The sequence below is a fragment of the Pagrus major genome, chromosome 19, assembly GCF_040436345.1.
Source record: "Pagrus major chromosome 19, Pma_NU_1.0".
NCBI lineage: Eukaryota > Metazoa > Chordata > Actinopteri > Spariformes > Sparidae > Pagrus > Pagrus major.
This window is the reverse complement of record NC_133233.1, coordinates 18,853,474-18,874,077: the sequence shown is the minus strand read 5'-3', so window position 1 is coordinate 18,874,077 and position 20,604 is coordinate 18,853,474. Positions and strand designations below refer to the sequence as shown.

Sequence of the window (20,604 nt, the reverse complement as noted above, 5' to 3'; positions counted from 1 at the left end):
GAAATTTCAGGGCTGCCTGTGCTCTCCCCTGTCCCTCTGAGCTTTCAAACAGTCAACAGACTGTGAAGAATAAATAATAAAAAACTATTGATTATTTTGATGACTGCAAGATTCAATTAGGTATTAATTTTGCCCTCCAGTGGACCTATCAAGCAACTCAAAGGAGAGGAGGTGGGAGGTGGGGGTGGACCCAAATGCATGCAGAGTGTGGCCAGGCTCAGACAGAGGGGAAAATGTGTTTACCTCGGCGGGGAGAGAGGTGCATTGATGCGCAGTGTCCCACATTTAAGTGCTCCACAAATGAAGCCCTGATGACTAGTGACATTGTTACCAGGGGTATGAGTATTGACCAGCCGGCTCACATTTTTAACGACAGCTTAAACTATTTCTATTGATTAACATTTTCATAGATTATCATGTGTCATATCAAAGAGGGCTGAGCACATTAAAAAGGCCCCTCTGGGCAGGAACTCATCGACCACCCTGATAAAAGTGTGGGGGGTGTTTGATGGGTGCAGGGGCAAGATAAGAGTCACCCCCCTCTTTCTTTTCCTTCCTGTGCCTATATGTGCTGGTCACCTGTCCTTTGCTCAAATATATTTAGGCTGGACTTGATTCATAAATAAGGAAGAGGGCCGTCGTCCTGCTGCTGTGTGTCTGCGTCTCAGAGCCTGAGGTGGGTTGAACACTGTCTGAGGAGCTCTCCAGTCAGGGGACACAAGGGGGAAGAGACAGAGGGAGTATAGGCGGGAGGTTGTGTGTGTGTGTGTGTGTGTGTGTGTGTGTGTGTAAGGTAGAGAAAGAGAGAGAGGGAGGAGGTGACGTCTCTTGTGCCGGGCTTAGGAAGCAACCTCAGGCTTGAACCTGTGGCGGTCGTTCAGATACACAAAGGTTGAGTTGGCTGCTTCTGGTTCAGTAGGAAGCATGTTCTAGCTGGTGTCTGCAGTGTGGTGGCATGTTTTAGCTGCTGTGTGACCGACTTCAACATTTGGACTTTCAAAACTCTTTCTTTTTTTCTCTTTTTTTTTCTCTTTTCCTCTGGAGCTTCGTTTAGGTGAGAGCAGTTTTTAACGGAAACTTTCCGTTTGATGTTTGTAGAAGTTAAACTGTATTCTGTTAATTGGGAGCAAGTGCTGGATCTTACCGTAGATAAAGATGTCCTGTTAAAATGCTCTTACATATATCTTTTTTGTTATTTTTAAACCGTGATGTTTCAATTTATTTCACTTTGCCAAATTTATTCTATTTATTCTTTTCGAAGACGCTCAGACAGATAATGCTCTAATGTTAAATCTTTACTCTAATCATGTAGATGCTGTTCATTCCTGTTTTTAAGTGCTGACAAAAAATGAAAATAATTGGGAGAAAAATTTGGGAACATCAGTGACTTCATCTCTCGTTTAAATCAGGCCTTAAGTTCACGTTGCCTCACACTCTGAAGCAAGATGTCACCTTTGATCTCATTTTGTGTCCCCAACTGTGTGAAAATTGATATAATCACTGGTGTGTGTTTTCTCTCCTATCTTTAGATGTAGAATTATATTTATTTCATTTATTTATCAGCGCACAGCCGATGGTCCTCTTTGTAGACTGCTGTCAGCTTAGTGTTTGCTGAAGATGAGGCACATGTCAGGTAGTAATGAGCCCTTGGAGATGGATGTATCACCGTTTTAGGGCTGCAGGGTATAATGGTAAAGCCACGCGATCCGTAACAGTTCTTCACCAGGCAGCAGCCGGCAGTATCAGCGGGGTAGCACCAGCCTCAGATAAAAGAGAGAGCTGGAGAGGGAGGGAGCAGGAGAGAGAGGGAGAGGGAGAGTGATGAGTGAGCAATAGAAAGGAGAAGCTGGGTAGAGAGAGTGAGTAGAGACATAGAGAAGGACCCGGTGAGGGTGAGACGCCGAAGCACATCTAACCAGGGGTGTTTTCTCTTTTTTTCCCCTCCTCCCTGTTTCCCACCTGGGCTCCCAGCTCCCTCCAGGATCCGATGATTACAGGGCAGCTGAGCAAGCCGCTGCTTTCCCTGCGCAGCGACATGAGCGCAGCAGAACTCCGGGCGGACGACAAAGCAGCCACTTCAGACAGCGATCTGAACGACGAGCCCCTGCTCCTGCCCTCCGAGGCCACGGACAGAGAGGGCACTCCCAACAAGCTGTACGGTAAGTCAGCTAACATCTCCCATTGTCCATTTTCTTCCATAAAGCTGCTGGCTGAGGTGTGTTTGAGGTAGTGGTGAAGTGGAAACAGAGGGCTTCCAGTGCTGGGACAGGTGTCAGCAGTGTCAGGCAGCAAACTAAGTTTTAGAGCAATGAAGAAGTCAATGTTTAGCTCTTTTAAAGCTTTGATATTGTTATAAGGAAAGTGTATTTTATTTAATTTTTGTGTGTTAAGACGTTTAATGCACCTTGGGACTTTTAGACTTCGATTTTCTTATCAAACGAGTTCATTTGTCGTCAGGTTAGATGAGAGTACATTTACAAGACTACATGTAATTCCTGTTTATTGCAGTTTCTTTTGAAGATGCGGCAGACTTTTATTTAATTGTTAGTCATAAAAGAATTAGTAGATAATTGTGACACTTTATTATTGCTGTATATTTTACAGCAGCTTCTTTGCATGACTCTCCTAAATATAAAAAGGTATTTAAAGTTTAACTGACCATTCAAAATCTAATCTTACTGTCACGATATTTTGCTTTAAACCACTTTCACAACCTTGGTGGTGTTTGGTCATGCTATGTACTTTTTTCTCAATTCAAATAGATAAATTGAAATATTGTTAGAATTAATAGCAAATTATGCAGATGAATAATAACTTGAATTAAAACCTCTACATTATGTTAAATGTTGTATTTATCATCTACATATCCGATATAATATTGGTGTTATCAGTTATTACTGTAGAGGTTTATCTTCTCACAGTTATTTATTTTCAGTTTTCAGTTTATTCAGTTATTTTTACTCTGTTAGCTAAATGTCTTCTAAATTAGCCAATTTCTATATCAGCATGCCTCATTATTTTTGCAGTTATCTCATTAATTGAGTGTTCACACTATTTTGGTATTTAGCCTAAATCAGTGTGTGTGTGTGTTTTTTATTATGAGCTGTTTCAGTCATGTGGACTAATTCAATCACTGAGCGTTGTCACGAATCAATAAGCATAATGATATAAATTACCATTTTAGCAAATTATCAAATTAATTGTAATGAGAAAGGTAATGTAGCCCTAAAGGTTTTTTTTCTTGAGATGCTTGAGATTTTCTAATCATTAGAATCAGAAATAATTACAAACTGAATATTTTTATTAACATCAAACGTAAATGTAATGCAATGTCCAGTAACTGCAGATTTAACAGATGTGTGCTTATGGAGAGAGCTAAAGAATTTAAACTTATATTTGATTTCAATGAAATTATTTGTATTTGTGAAATGTTTCCATCTCCACTAAACAAATTATTTTCAAGGCTTATTTTTCAGTAGAAAACTTCTTTGAGTGGCAAACAAATTTAAAGGACTTCCCAAAAAGAGCTGATTTGCTCAATATGTCCTCATTATTTGCTCTTTTGTCAAGTTTTAATATTATTATTATTGGAGCATTTGTTTTTTATGTGGATGCAAGGTGACAAAAATTTCTCTGATGGCTTCAGATGTTGGTTTCAGTTTTGAATATTTATACAAACTGTCTTGTCTTCTCTGCTTGTGATTGTCAGTTTGTCTATTTTTCTATTTCTGAAAGTTAAACTGTGTGTTTATTTTAGTGTGTATGTGTGTGAGAAATTTTGGCATATAACTGTTTAATTGCTGGTTATGAATTTATACTGCAGTAAACAGTGCATATTTTTTGTTTTTTGAGATTTTTAATGAAGTGTTAATGTCGTTTATCACTCTGTCTGGATCTGTGTGTGTGTGTGTGTGTGTGTGTGTGTGTGTGTGTTTCCTGGGAAGTGGCAGAGTATAGTATAGTGCCCATATACTGAGCTTGCCAAACATTTGTGAACGAAATAAAATCAGAGCTTGGAGGAGGGATAGCCAAATATTACTCTCAGACCTCATCAGTGAGAGTCCAACTGTCTTTTAAATCCTTATTTCAAGAATAAGCCGAGGCTGGAGTCTTCTAAACAAGAACTGTGTACTGCTGCATTTGTCTCAGAAGTGTTGCAATTTGGTTTAATAAGCATCAAGTCTCTCTCTCTTTGTTCATTTCTGATCAGTCTCTAACTGACTCCTCTCCTGCATCTCTACTTTTTGCTTCTCTTTTTGTCTCGTGCACGCACACTTAAATATTGTTAAATGCTTGACTGTTTATTTTAATTTGAAGCAATTTTAATTGACATAACTAGTCAATTAGAAAATATTTAATTGCTAATTGCTGTAACCGTAAGATTTTAGTATCTGTTTTGTTCCTTGGTGACGTGTCTGTATACAGCATGTGGCTGAAAGGAGCTGCTCCAGTTGTAACTTGTGAATTTCTCTCTGGCCGGTGGCGGAGCCCTGGGCTTTGCCAGCGGCAGGTTTGGTGTGGGAACCACTGCCCACATGAGCTGTCAGAGAGAAAGGCAGGGAGTGACGAGGAGACGTGGCACAGTCGTGTCCTCTGCTGGGGGAGATAGGAGGGAAGAACAAGAGAGAGAGTGGGGGGTAGAAGAAGAGAGACTCAGCGTCTTTTTATACGTTTCCTTAAAAGTTACCAGAGAGCAGAGAGAATGGTTGGTCACTTACTTCTTTTTACTCAGTCAAGAATTAGGATGTAGTCTCATGTCCTGTTTGCTGTTAAGTTGAAGTTTGAGTGAACATTTTGGAAACTTTATTTGAAGCGCTATGAGTTTATTCAGCTCTATGAAGCCTATTCACATCCAGTGGAGCGTTAAAGGTAATTTTGAGGATATTCAATTTCTATACAATGAGCAGTATCTTAAGGTATTTTGGTTCTTTAAAACAAACAGTGTAGACAGTAACACATTGGTTTTATTTTGTAGTTATTTGAGCCACATGTGCTTGCATTTGCTTGTATCCTGCTCTGTTGTCAACATGACATGCTACTAATATGAAAAACTAGGCCTTACATTATTCAGTCGTTTTCTTTATGTGGTTCTGAACTGTGCAGAAGCCACAAAGATTCTTCCCCTTTACTTCCGTAGTGGTGAAGAAGCGAGGAGTAAAAGAAAACTGGATTCCTCTCTAGTAGAATGCTCCAGTTCCATGATTGACATGACGCAAACCAACGCACTTATCACATGCACAGAGAGAGCGAGAGAGTAACAGTACACCCTAGTAGTTTCAAGGAAATGCAAATCATGTCGAGACTTAATTTGCTCCAGTAGAACTCAAGTAGTAGTGTATTTATTGTGTCGACAGCACGAAGATGATCATAAATGCAGTGAAACTGAAGACATCCTGACTAAGTTTAGAATTGTTTTACTACATGCATAGACAGTGTTTTCATAACACAGTTAGCTGAAAGTGTGCACCTCTTGATTCATGCCTGACCCAATCTTCTGCTGAGGACAAAATACAAATAATTAGTTATAGAAAATATGTAGAGTTGCAAAACTTCTTATGTCACTGGTGCTGTTTGTACTGAAAGTGTTACAAATACGCAACCTTGTATGATATTGTAACAGTTTTGAATCATCATTGCTGCAAAATCTCCATTATCTTTCCATGAAGTGAATGATATGATAGCTCTGTGACTACTTTCTACTGCAAAGCGTCATATGTGTTTTTATATTTAGAGAGCCTAGCCCAACTTTTCTTCCCTACAGAGTTGACTTATGACTTTGGTTTGTGCCAGTATGAGAAGGAGAAGTCAGTGGGAGACAATGACAGTAGCGGTCATGTTTGTCTACAGTAAATTGTCCACCTTCTACACCCACCACCACATGCTTACCGCAGTGGTGAAAGGGTCGTTCTCCTCCTAAAAGCTTGCCTGTGCAAATAGTCTTCCACTTCAGCTAACAGGGGCTACGAGGCACCACAAACATCCTGCCGCCTTGTATTTATTCCAAGTAGAAGTGGACATTAGGTGGGAAAGCTGTGGTTAGTAGGGCAAGCAATTTTTTCAAAGGACGAGATGGTGTTGGATGCGTACAGTTTCTGTCTTCTCTTCTCAAGCAAATCTCCCCCTTTCAGACATCAACAGACAAGATAATAAGACACTCAGAGCACAATTCCGTATTATATTCAGCAAGCAAAGGCTCATCTCTTGTCAGTTTGCATTTACTCTCCCAAGGATGTGACGCTTCTATCATCATGCTGTCAAAGAGAGCCAGGCTGGAACGACAGGAGCACTCATTTCATACACTTACTGTCTACATGAAATGGCCAGCACTTATACGGATTCTGCCAAAATGGTGGAACATTTTCACAAAGGTCACCTAGAGACCCCCCTCCCCAAAATGAATCTTTCATTGATTCCTGGTATTGGAGGTCATTCAGAACAAAAAAGTCCATGCCAAACGCCACATCTGCTGTAATGCTGCACCTTGTTTTTTGAGTATTTCCAGGCTTATAAGGCTTTATTGACAATCGGATTGTTATATAAGTTAACTTAATTTCATTCTGACTATTCAGGGACTGGTCACTTCCACAGGAAGTATTATTTTGGAGAGAACTTTGTCACAGTACTAATCCTTAAATTTAGTGTTAAACTATTTTTCACGATGTTGAAGTTTCATCAACCATCTTTTTTTTTACTTGGCAGATGTTGTTCATGGATTTCTGTTCTAGTTTTAGAAATTCACCTGTGTGTGTTTTCTACAGCATTTAAATCATAAGTGACCAGATTTATTTTACTTAAAGTCAAAGATGTAAGTTTGTGTACTAAATGTGCGATTTTTGAGTGTAGTGTCGATGGACATTTTTGTTTTATAATGCAGAACGCATAAGAAAAGACAGAGCTAATTTTAAACTAGTAGTGGACAGTGGTGAGACAGCTTCAAGAATACATGGAAAACAGTTTTAAGTACTAATTTGTTTTCTATATTAGCATATTTAATATATGATGTGCATACTTAATAGTGTTATTATTTTGCACAGATGTCGGACAAAACTACTGTCTTTCGTGCAAAATTCTCTTTTGTGTTTGCAAATTCATACACACATGTAGACACACAAAGAGACGCACACACACTGCTGCAGGCACGAGTTCTTATTATTTTTGTGTAATCAGCTTAGTGAGCAGGATGCATGGTGGGATAGGCTGCTTGCTGATGCAAAGAGCCTCGTAATGTTGTGTGGTGAGGTTAAGTAATAAAGTGGCGCAGAACCCAGCGCTGAATGGGCCACGCTGAGTAAATAAGAGTGGATAAAGAAGACGGAGGGAGAACAAGTCTCTCCCCAGGAGGTGGATCTCATTATGGGGATTTCAGCTGTCTGCGCAAACTTGAAAACAAGCTTAATGCATGCCTATAAAGCAGGTGTAATACATTTGCTAATGTGCCCGCAGTGCCCATGGCTACAGCAGCACAATCACTGCGTGGCATGGAGGATGGGGACGTCTTGTTTTCGATGCAAACAGCAGCAAAGGTCATCAGGTTACACGGATGCTTGGTTATGCAGAAATGACTTTGAGCAACACAGGGAACTTCAGAAAAACAATATGATTCTCCCTGTTGTTTGTATATTTAAAGTTAAGAAGATTATTTGTGTCCAGACTAGCAACTATTTCTAAAGGAAAGCACAAGATCTGTAGGTGGATAGCTGTGGAGAAAATAAATTGAATTTCAATATGCATTTATTTAAGTTATACACTTTCTTTAAGTTGAGAATTCATTTTCAAAAAACTTATATGTTGTGAGGCATGCACTCCATAACCAATATCAATAAGCCTTTCATGTAGAGCTAACAAAGAGGCATCACATCTCCTGGCACGGACACGGTTGGTGTTGTTGAGATGTAATTGAAGCTGCAAGGGTCACATTTTCGGAATAGAAATTACAGTCTTGTCTTTGACTTGTGTGGCGTGAACCAGAGATGCATCCCACAGCCCTTGTGTCCTTCACAAGCCTTTATTATTTATAACGCTCGCTCTTTGAGCAATGACCAGTACTAATGCATAACCTTCTGTCCTTCTGGCTGATTCGCTTCCTTTGAAACCAAAGATTGAGGCAGGAGAAGTGGGTGTATGGTGGATGAGGCAGGGGTGTGGGCGGGTGGAAGGGAAGGGGGGGCAGTGTAGGGCAGCAGAGATCCAGGCTATCGAGAAGTTATTATGTTTTTTCCCTTTATATCTGAGGATGTGGAATAACACTGTGATGATTCTTTTCTCCAGAACAGAGTTATGTGCTTCAAAGCAATACTATTTCCTGACGTCCCTCCTTCCACTATTTGTCTGCTCCACAAGAATAATGTGCTGGGAGGGGTGGGGTTGGGTGGGGTGAGCGTCTTTTAGCAACATGATTATTTGCTTGTTTCCACCTTTACCCACTCAGTTCTGTAAATAACATTGCAACAGGGGAACAACTAATACAGGACTTTGTTCATTTCTGGATAAACTCTGTTTAGCTCAGGTTCAGTGGAGGTAAAGATATACTCTCGCGCAGCTTGTATTGCCTGATGTTATCCTATAGTGATTGAGCCTGTACTGCAGCGCTGGTGTGATCCATTGTTATTATACCTCTATGACAGAAGGAACGGGTGAGGAGGGGGGAGGAGAGGAGGCTTTGAGGGGCAAGGGGTAGAAAGTGGGACATAGGCAGCATTAGTGCCGGATAGCCCGGGGGGCCGCGGCTGATGTGTCAGGCATGACATGTGGGTGTCTAGCCCCCCACGCTCACACAAACACACATACAGTGGACTGCCCTCACACCCCGATGGCTACTTCTAAGCGTCCAGTTGACCAGATGCAACTCAGGATGGACAAAAATCCCAAAGAGGCTGTTTCTAATGTGATTGTAGTTTGAAGGTCAACTGCAACAATTTTTCAAATAGTACAAATATAAGATATATTTGATTTGAGATCATCTAAAAGATGAAAAAGAAATCAACAAATCCTCATATTTGAGAAGGTGGAACTTGAGTTTTTGATAGTTTGGTTCAGTAAATAACTTCAGATGATTATTCAATTGAAAAGAATACTTTTGATTTATCTTCTGTCAATTTACCTGTAGACTAATTGACTTGCAGCACTGGCAATAAAAAAGCAGAAAATATTTCTAGAGACCTGAATAATATATTGGTGATATGAATTCCCACTGAAGTTAACCATTTGAGGAATCATTGCAAGAAATATGTGTTGATGTTATATTCTGTGTATGTAAAAATATCGGCTGATATATATCAATATGAGAATTTTTACTCCCAAATTTCGTTCTTGGAATAGGCCCAAAAAAATCCAGCATCGGATGAGCTCTAATTGAGAGTTTTTAACTATGTAACTTTGTGCAATTAGATTTTGCTCTTCTTTCTTTTCTTGAAGTCATAAGCAGGACTGCAGTTTAAGATTATTTCATTTTTGTTCCATCTGCTGACTTTTTGTCTTTATTCATAAATAAAGTGTTTGGTCTAAAAAATTGTAAAAAAAGTGACAAATTTACATCACTATTTCCAAATGTCCTCAGATGTCTTATTTTGTTCTACCAATAATCCAAAACACAAATATATTTACTTCAACATGGAGAACATTAGAGAAGCTGGAACCAAAAATTGTTTTATTTTTCTTGAAAATAAACCTTATTAGATATCAAAAGTGATGAATTTTCTGTTGACCAACTGATAATCCTTTCAACTCTAGTCAAAAGACCACAAACAGAGTGAGAGGAAGGCCTTTATTGTGCGAAGGGTTGCAGGCTGCCGGCAGCAGAATCCTATTTACAGCAAATATCATTTAAGTAATTTAGGAGGAGGAGCAAAAGTGAAGCAGGCATCTCCTAAAAGGCTTACAGCTCTCTAAAGCTAGTCTTCATCTCAGCGTCTCTCCTTTGCTGATGGCCATAAAAGGATGAAGAATAATTTGGATTGTTATTTGCCTCTTTCAACCCTGAGCTAATCAGGTTGACATTGCTTTGGGAATGAGGAGGACGCACCACAACAGATGTGCTCATGTGCAAAGTGTCCCAAGTCCCCTGTGAGGCTGCAACACAAAAGCCCTCTCCTCCCCTCCCTCCTCCATCCCTTCTCCATCCTCCTCTCCCCATCACACCATCTCTCCTTCTTGACCTTTGAAATGGGCATTGCCTCTTCTCACCAATTTACCTCCCTCTGGTCCCTCTTGTGCTTGTGCTGCTTCCATCTCCACTCCAGCATCAAGGGAGAGCCAGGTAAGAGCTGGAGCAGAGCACTCTCATGTCAAAGAGCCTTTTGGTGAAGACCTGTGGCCTCGAGTGAGAGCATAAGTGTTGGAGCACAGGGTCCTTACTGCTTTAAGCATCGTTTGCATGCAGATTCTCCGCCCAGTCATCACAAACTGGCTTACTTCTACAAACTCAAGTGTACTATTTCCTGTTGTTTACATCAAAAACATCCAGCCAGTGGAGGCATCTATTACACCATCGCGTCCATATCCTCGTTGCCTGCCCTTCCTCTTCTACTTCTTCTGTCCTCTGTGTCTTCCCTCCTCTGCTTCAGGCTTAACAGTCACCTCAGAAATAGTCACAGAACTGCTGAGGTGTAAAATCCTTTCTGTTCGGCACACTCCACGGCACCACCTCCTGTGTAATTCCTTAACTCCATAATTCCACTTTGTGCCAGAATAATGAATGAGATAGATTTTTTTTCTCCCCTGTAAGGTCCACGCCCTTGCGCGATGAGGAATCAGGCTTTAATGTCGGGGGGCCCGCAGAGATTGCCGTGGCCTCTTCTCCCTCTTGCCCTGCGCTGGGCTCTTAATTAAGGAAATGACAGCTCTCCGAGCAGCAGCAGTAGCCATAATGTAGCTAATAGTGTTACAGGCAGCCACTCAAAAGTCAGTCTCTGGCGATTTTCTATCCCCAGAAAGACTATTGAGCTATCCTGGGCAGCTTCTCCACCCCAGACTCTAAACAGAGTATTACTTCCCTGCTGGCCCAGAGGGAGCCATCTGACTAAGAGCACCTGGAGTTATTGGCAGCAGATTATGCCCTGTGTTATTGTTGAGGGCTTTGGTGGGAGTAATGAAACACTGGGCTAAATCACCAGTGATTTTGGCTCTCTTGCATTCTACAAGGAGTAAAGTAAATCACCGTAAAGCCCACATTGCATATTATAGCCTGCTCTCTGCTCCCTGTATGCAACATTACAGTTTGGACTTTATATCCAGGCTGCTTCAGATAGAAAAATGAAAGCGAAGTGATCTGTCGCTCTACATTTCTTTCTCTCTCAGTTCTCTCTGCGATGCCACATCAACTTTCCAATTGGTATTAACAAAATCAATGGTCAAACACTCTGGGACAATTGGTTGTGTATTGATGGAATTAAACCTCGTGTATGATGTGGCTTGTTGTTTATCCGCGCCCATTCTTTACGCTTCAACAGCTCACAGATCGCTGTCCAACAAACGCTCTGAATCAACAGCACAGCGCACATTTCATGATGGAAATTATATTTCTGTGCATGTTTCTTGTGCTAAAGATTCATCTGCTTCATTTTATCCTAACAGTTAAGAATGTAATTAATTCCTAATCTTCAGTCTTTTTAAATGTGTTCACATGTGAAATTATTTTTCCACGGATTAGATTTCAGTGGCAAAATGATTGACAACATCTTAATAGCAAACACATGCACTCAGCCAGACATTTTCAAAAGGACCATTATAAAAATGGGGGTTGGCTGTTCATTCTGAATAGGCTGAATCGTTACCAGGCCTCTCTCGTACATTTGACAACTTACATAATGCATTTCCACTAAAATAGCTTAAGTGTTAAAGCTTCTTTTATGGGCAAAAATTGATTCATGAATGCACTGAGGCGAAAGCTAACATGAACACAAAGCTTTCAATAACACCCATTTTATTCAGACTGTCAATGTATGAAGCGGTTGCATTAGACAAGGTGGCATGCTGATTGCTTTATGAAATCCAGGCTAATTGTTTTGTGGTGTAGTCCTTGGGGCACCCTGCATTAAGACAGGCCGAATGAAGTCAAATAAATATAGCTCTTTACCCCCCCTCAACCACACACACACACACACACACACACACAGAGAGCAAACAGAGACCTTCTGCCTTGTGTGGCATTGAAAGTCGCTCTCCAGAGGCCACTTTGGTGATCAATGAAAGAGAATTTATATCGTGGTGGATATTGGCAATATTTCCATGACATAAGTCACATCAAATTGCACCCTGTGACCTGTAATAAATATAATTATTTCACTTAAAAACACTGAAAATATCATCATGTCAATGTCAGTATGAGTTTGAAATTCACCAGACTCAAATTCATCTTTTTACCTTTAATCAAAGCTATCAAAACATACATGTATGTATAATCAGAATGATGATTTAAGCTCAAGACATTAAAAGAAAAGACATAAACCCTGTATGTCCTACTGTAGATAAATGTAAAGCTGTGTTGAATGTGCATCGCCTGTTCTTTTATCCATTTGGCCTCTTCTTTCATCTCTCCTCACATCAATACGTCCATTCAATCCCTTTTATTCATTGTGTAACCTGCGTATAATCACAGCATCAAAGGACTTTCTTTTTGAGTAAAGTTTCTCTTTTTTCCACTGCATATTGTATTAATTTCTATCTGGAAATCCATTTAAGAATCATTCACATTGGATAAGTACATTTTCTTTAAAGAAAAAGCAAAACATGTACAAAGAATCTAGTAATAAAAAAGAATTGAAGATGGACTCCCTGGATATTTCTCCTGTCAGCTATTTAATTTAGTTAAAGAAATTACACAAATCCTCTGGGGGAAGATGTGCATGTGTATTTGTTTATCATTGATTTTTTCCCCTGCGATAAATGTGTTAACGTTACAGATATTTGCAAGGGGGATGAAGCTTTCTAAGTTATTGTGAAATGATGCAATGAAAGGCATCAAAGAATCGTTATTCAGACAGTCTCCCACACTGTTTATCAGATAGAATACATTATTCACAACCAATAACTACAGTCATGAGCCATACTGTTTGGAGCCTATTGATGATGTTATAAAGTCTCATTCCTTCATTATAGCTGAATATCTTAATATAGTTAATTGGCTTTATTATGATGATAACTAGACAGTTCACTGGGGTTAAAGCTGTACAGTAGCACTGCTGGGTTTATTATTGTTATCAGTCTGGCAGCTGTGTTTGAGATTGTGCAAAAGTTTGAGTTGCTGTAACTGAAAAACAGACTGCAGGGAAGAAAATACTTTAATTTTATAGCATCCAAAGTGAGAATTAAATGCTTAGATACAATGCCCCTAATTAAATGTAGTATTATAAAAGTATTATATGGCTTCGTGATATCCCCTCCTCAATATAAATGTGAAATTATACAGCACATGATGATGATATTGTACTTTATCTGCAGCTTTATATTGGCTCTAAGTCTTTCCTGTATGCTCAGATTGATCTTAATTCCAGATACCAAGTGCACAGGGTGGGGTTGTGCACAATGTGATCCATAATGGGTGAAATAATTGGTGAAAAGAGACTGGCTTGTCAAAATATCTACTGTGTTGCGAGGTTGATAAGCGAGAGGATGTGGACTTAATGTCGAGAAGCAGGGCCAGCCAGCCAGCCAGAGGTAGAAACCAGCTCGAAAAGCAGGCTTCCCCTTGGGCTTTCACATGAGCCATCAAATGCTGGAGGTTTCTTAGGTCATGCCATTCACCAATTATTTGGATTTTATGTAAAGATGAAATGATTTTACTTGGCGGAAGGGAGTTTAAAATGTAATGCATAAATATACTTGACAGGCAATGAGATCTTGCTGGCAAGGCTATTCAGTAGAACGTTTTGTATGAAGCTTTTATAAAAGGACTAGAAACCACTGCATGCCTTGTATGTTTAACAAGAAAAAAGCCTATTCATCCTTGAATAAAAAGACACAATACACCAGGGCTTTATTTTTTATTTAAAAGCTGCGATATTCCATTTAAGAAAATCGATCTTAGAGTGGAAATGTGATTACTTTTTTTTTTTTTTTTTTAATTCATTGCCAACATTGTGCAGCTTAACAAGGTAGTGTGGCCTTCAAATGCATTTCCACATGGTTGGCTTGACTTCATCTACAAAATCCACTTTATTCAGGGGAAGAGCTGTTTTATGCAGGAGACAGTACTTTAATAAAGATGTTTTATTTGGGTTTTCATACCATACACTCAAAAGGAAATCATGCTTATTAAATTACAGATGGCATGTAACCTTTTTGTAAGATGATCACATGATGTTTTTTAAATAAATAAGTGAGCTGTATTGTGCTTGTAAATTGAGTTCTTAGCTCTCATCTGGACATAAATCCATTCTTTAAATTTCAAACCTCAGTCAAAAGTTTTCTCACATAAAAGCTTAATTTACAACATGTTGTGCATTATCTTAATAACTCTACCATGCATCTCTCTGTAACATGAAAAAGAACCAATCACAATGTTTGTTTACATTAACTTTCAGGCAGAAAACCCCTGGGTCGTGCAGTAGCTTACATACAATTCAATTGTCTTTCTTCATGATGTGTATTCATTCATCTAAAATGCATGTTTGACAGCTTGAGTTTACCTCAAACTCGCAGTTAGCGATGTCGCTGTTGGGTAGATATCAAAGACGCTAGCAAAGTAACACAGTACATAAAACAAGCACAGCAGAAACGTGAGATAGGTTGGTCAATCGTGTTTTATTTTTTGTCTTTTAAACCTTACAGTTAAGGCTGAAAATGGCTTCAGAAATAAACAAGTTTGCCTCTTTTGTAGGCTACTTAAAATCAACCGTTTTGTTGTTTGTTTTCTCCTCGGAAGTGACTGCTGTTGTTAACACAACATCATGGTGAATCGGTCTACATTTGTGACTAAATAAACAACCTACAACGCAACATTATGAACATTTTTTTACCTTCAAAATCGTGTTGATGGTACAGTGTTTTGTCATAGGGTGAATGGTGTCTCTGTCTCAGCCACACCACCCCCTATCTCTTGTTTCTGCACTATGTAAAGTTTGCACACAAATTGGACATACAGTTACAGCACTTAAAAGCACATTGAACAGATTAGCAACAGGATAGACTGATGTATAAAAGAATTCCTCAGCCTGTTGCATATAAATGAAGGGACGATAAATCGCCTGTTGGAGGACAGAAGTTAGTTTTCTCTGTGTAGATCATGCAATGGAAAGAAAGGAAGAAGAAGAGTTACATTGAAAAAATCAGTTTTAATGGCCTTTAAAAATTATATGAGGCCTTTTAGAATAAACAATGCTTTCAACTCTCTGCCAGTTATTAATTTAAACCATATTATTATGGAGATTCAATTTATACTCAGTCCATGCTTGCACGTTTATGTTTATAAATAATTTTTAATCACATTGTCTGGTTATGATCAGGACAAAAAAACAGTTTGCTTCCTACAAACTCAAGACTCAATTAGAGCAGAAAATCCAAGGAGGAAGCTATCACGGTAGTACTGATGATGCTTTGTCTACAAAATGTAGTACAACAAAAAAAAAAATACACACAAAAAAGACAACCTGATAGAAATGTCTGTAAAGAAAATGTTTAAATACCTCGGGTAACTGCTTGAAGGTCAATCAATATGGGTTGAGGCTTATGTTGTAAAACATGCCGGTTGGCATCAATGAAAGGCTTGAAGTTGTCATTGGAACAGAGATGAATGAGCGATGAATCAGTGAGGAGATATTATCCACCATATTGACGGCCAGTCAGTTATGGAACAAGGGTCCTTGTTTATTATAACTTGACCACAAGAGCTTCACCTTCATCAACTTATTTCAAAAGGATTCATCGTCTAAACCATCTTTTCAACTCTCTTTTTTGAAGAAAATCAATGTGAGTTTGCCTTGTGTATTGTACCTCGTTTTCAAAGTGTTTGTCAGTTTGTTTTGTGTTGTATTTAGAGTTTGAACAATTATAAATTCAGTTATTGCAAAAACTTAAAATCTTACCTTACAAGTAACGCTTTAGTGTGATAAAGGGACTTGTTTGTAGACATCACATCTTATTTCAAGAAACCTTAACAAGCTGATTTTTGCTTATTTCAAGCAAAATACACCTTGTATTCATTTTTTTTTTGGATTTATTTTTGAAGTGGCATTTTTTGTCCATGTTCATTATTGTTTTGGTCAAAGTTTGTACGCATTTTTCTACCTTTTAGTAGACTGAAAATAAAATTGAAATTCTTGGTCAGGTGCCACTGCATTTCTCTTCCAGACAGTCGTTTTGGTGAAAGACATCTAAGAGACACTTCATTTTTCTGGCAGTTCTTTCTGCAAGATTTACTCGTCTTTGCAATCCACGAGCCTTTGTGTCAACAGTGAGGCATCATGCGATCTCGATATCATCGAGGTCAAAGGGTGAGGGTCAAAGCAGCCTTTCTGACCTTTTCGAGCAGTCCACACTCGTTGCACTGCTGAGAGAGAGATGCTGTGAGATAGTGATGGCTATGATATCCAATCGTCAGTGTCCTTTATTTTCCCTGCAGCCATCAGCAAGCTTATTATCATGTCCCTGTCTGCTGCGCTCCACTCTGCCCTCATAGCAAACAGGTCTAATTGTGTCTCGTAGCTGCAGGCTCACAGCGGAGGGGGGGAGTGGGTTTAGATGAGTGATACTCAGTGATGTAAATGGCTGAATAATATGGCCCAGCGTTTGTGGTAGGGCTCTATCTCTCAGCGGTAATCTAGGCCATCGGGGACCCGCCAGTATGCATCATCCCCCATCAATGAGCCTCTCTGCTGGTTGGTAATTTATTCAGTGCTACAGTGGTTATTGATAAAGCACTTAAATACAAATTCCCCTTCTTTCACAACTGCCCTCCTCTGCGCCGTGCAACTCTGCGTTGTAATATCACATCATGGTCTGTGTTGTGTGTTTATCTACTTATATTGTCTGTGTTGTTCTAAGGTGGGCTCTTTGTTTTTTTTTCTCTCTGCTGTTCTGCCTGTTGCTCTCTCAGGAGCTCGTGACGGTTCAGTCCAGTCTGACGCCAGCAGCAGTCCCTCTGAGCAGAGCCAACTGGGCCAGTCCCACCCAGGATACCCAATGGGTCCACAGGTGAGTGAGCGGATCAGCAACAAACTGAAGCTAAACTCAAAACACTATCTGTTAATGAATGATGATGAGAACACTTAAAGTCAGCTCATATTTGGGTTACTTAAGAAGTTGAAGTTATTTAAGAAGTTTGGATAAAAGAGTTGTGATGCCTGTACAGGGCTCCAGGGTGCGACTACTTTGGTCGAACATGTGCCCAAAAATGTGTCAACTTAACATTTTCATTGGTCATACCGGTGCACCTGATACTCAGCAGGGCAGGTTAAATATTTTTTGTTATTGCAATTTATTGTCGTGTGTGCTGTGATTTAAACAGAGAAAAAAACTTCTATCTGCACCTTTATTCCTGGTTACAATCTTTACATAAGGCATTAGGAGATTAAACTAAAATGTATTATTGGATGCATCCAAATTATGCGCTGGAGCGCCTAAATGAAAACGTGAGGCGCACCAGTGTAAAAAGTTTGTCCGGAGCCCTGCGGTATTCTTGCAGGAGCAGCTAGCCTTCTTGTCATTAAACTTACAGAGGTCTGGAGAAACTTAACATAAAAGTTTAAATAAAACTGGCATAAATAAAATGTTCGGGGTTTGCACTCTTGAACTGGGTCTTCTCAAACAGCAGTGTCAGGCATGTGTGGCTAAAATAAATTGTGACATATTAGAGAATAAAGTACCTGCACACTAACTTAAGTGTACATAAGTAAAGTAGCATCTATTCAGATGCAGAAAGGATCAACTTGTTATCTCCTGATTTGCTCATGTTGTTTGTCAGCCTATTAAAAGACCCTGAAAACTTTAAGCCAGAGTTAAATCAAAATTAAAGCTTTTTTTAAAACCATATTATCACTGCTGATTTAATATGATTATTTTTAATTATTGTATTATTACTATTATTACCCAGCATTAATATTTATTAATAGTCTATCACTCAAATACTAATCTGCTTCATGATTGATTGGGTTTGGTTGTATCAGATTGGACTGACAGTAATCAAACAACCAACTAATTAAAATATTGCAAAGTCCTGCGTTTAGTACGTGACTTCACCTTTTTCCAAATGAGCCCTGCCTGCTCAAATGTGAAATAACCCAAACTATAATAACTTTGCCAGAAAACAGTATGTGTGTGGAGAATCCCATTAGTCATAGCAGGAAGCTTATTAAGAAAATAATTTTTCCAGCCCTTTAAGTCTCTAGAATGACAGAGTCTGTTAATAATGCATTTTTTCATATTTTGTACGTATAATAAATTGATTCTTTTTGCATCTGAAGTTCCTAGTTTTCCTATGAAAATACTGTTTAATCGTTGGGCGATATGATCATGAAATAATATCTTGATATTTTTAGATAATATCACAATACACAATACATATCTTTAGTGTTTTCAAATCTAATTTATGAATGCTAGTACTGGGTGACAAAATCAAATACCACAATACTTTTGACCAAATACCTCGATATCTATACTGGGTAATGTAATGTAGGGATGCCTATTGGTACTTTCACACAATGTTGACACAATGAGATTTTTGATAAATAATCATCAGTAAAGTGGATATAATGACTAAATGGGTAAAAGGCCAGTATTAGAACAGGTAGAAAAGTCTGGTAAGTTTTGAAAATGACATCATTTTACTGTAAAGCAGCCTTTAAAACCAGGAAAAGATCTAAATCTAAAATCTAAGACGATATGTAGTCTCATGTCACAATAACAATATAATATCTATGTATTGCCCAGCTTTCTACTGTGGTATATCATAGACCTGAGGCAGCCTTTCATTGGCTCTAAGTTCGGGAAAAAAACCTGCTCTCTGCTTTAAAAAATTACTGTGAAACATTAAACAGACTGAGGCAAAGAGCTGCCAGCCTCATCAGGTTTCAACAACCTTGTCCACACCTAGAGAATGAAGGGTACACCAGACATAAAGGTGTAACACTTAAATAAGGTCCAGTGATAAAACGTTTTTGCAAAGTAGGTCAAAATATGACTGCAAAGTCAAAATGGCTCTATGTCAGACTGTGTTTATTCCCTATCTCTCCTTAAATGACTTTTGATTTTAAAGTTAAGTCAGGTAATGTAGGGAGGTGTGAAATTCACAATATTTTCTGAGCAATATCCAGTGTTTGGTTTAACTGTAGCAGTGTTGTATCGTAGCCATCAGTGTGACACTGTAATGATGATAAATGATTGGACAAATTGGCGCCAGTTGCAAGAGAAGTCAGGGGAGGACTGAGTTCTCTAATTGGCTTAAGCATCCTTCTTTTTGATGATGATCGGTCCGGTGCTGTCCGTGTTCTCCTCTTTGTGTTTGGTGTGGGCTCCGTCACAGCTGCTCTTTTCTCACTCGATGACCGTTGTTGCTCATGTGCAGAACAAAACCACGGAAAGAAACTAAATTCAGCACACTAAGAGTCATTTTAAAAACATATTGTCAATGTTTACTCAGATTACAGCCATAATGAGATGAAGATCAAGGTGTTTTTCATGAAGTTTTATCAGTTTCAGTGATAAAATCATTGATTTAGTCTTGTTACATTCATATTATTTTAATGCGTATGGTTAGTGAAACACAAAACATAACACTCCCTCACTGATTGTCACACCGTGAATAATATCCAGCTAAAAAGTATTTTGTCATCACACATCATCTACACATGTAATTGAGTTGTGGCGCTAATGAGCTGACAATACAGGCCGTGTCAAAACAAGCAGGGGAGCAAAGAGACCGAGCCCGCAGCCCTGTTAATAGCTCAATCAGGAATTGTCCTATCTGATCGGATTTATTAGCCTGGTGGCTCGGTGATGTTTAATGAACATCTATCTCATTAGTGTTGCTCAATGTCACCGCTCAACACACACCAGCACACACTGAGAGCGTCAGGTTTCCTCCACCCTCTTTAATAAGGCCATTCTGCCTGCACTCAGTGTTACTCAATGACAGTCAATCCTCATCAGGATAAACAAAAGAGGAAACATGAGCAGAGGAGAGCCATTCAGTTTTGTCGGGCAGGTTTGTAGGGTGAGAAATCCCTAGTGAAAGAGTCAATCTGCTGCAAGTGGAGATAAAGAATGGGCTTAATTAAAAGCACTTTTCTGATTACAGGTACCCTCGCCGGTCAAAGCCACTTTTTTGGTAATAGATAAGAAATAAGCACAAAAGGGAAAGCATCTCGAGCAGGCAGCAGTTAGAGTCTGAGCCTCAGCAGGCGGCTCTCAACAGTCACCATCTAATATATTAATGCTGTCAGTACAGTCTCTGTGAAGCTAACACTTTTCAGAAACAAAGGCGCTCCGCATGCCATACCCAATTCTCTTGTTCCAGGATCAATATGTTTTGATAGATTCTCGCTCCAGAGCCGGATATTGTTCGAACAACCATTATCCGATGGTAGTTTACCCAACATGAATCCACCTTCCTTCTGTTTCCCACTCGCAGTTAGGATGACAAAAGTCTGCTATCTGGGTGATTATGGGCAATTT

General features: G+C 39.3%; 1 protein-coding gene across 1 annotated transcript in view; it reads left to right on the top strand.

Moving 5' to 3' along the window:
- The first annotated feature begins 642 nt into the window (after positions 1 to 642).
- pou6f2 (POU class 6 homeobox 2) overlaps positions 643 to 20,604 on the top strand; it is a 73,281-nt gene continuing 53,319 nt past the window's right edge. Inside the window, exons 1-3 of the mRNA XM_073488854.1 lie at positions 643 to 676; positions 1,972 to 2,159; positions 17,030 to 17,127. Coding sequence (XP_073344955.1) covers positions 1,988 to 2,159; positions 17,030 to 17,127 — 270 coding nt within the window. The 5' untranslated portion in view covers positions 643 to 676; positions 1,972 to 1,987. The remainder of the gene's footprint in view (positions 677 to 1,971; positions 2,160 to 17,029; positions 17,128 to 20,604) is intronic.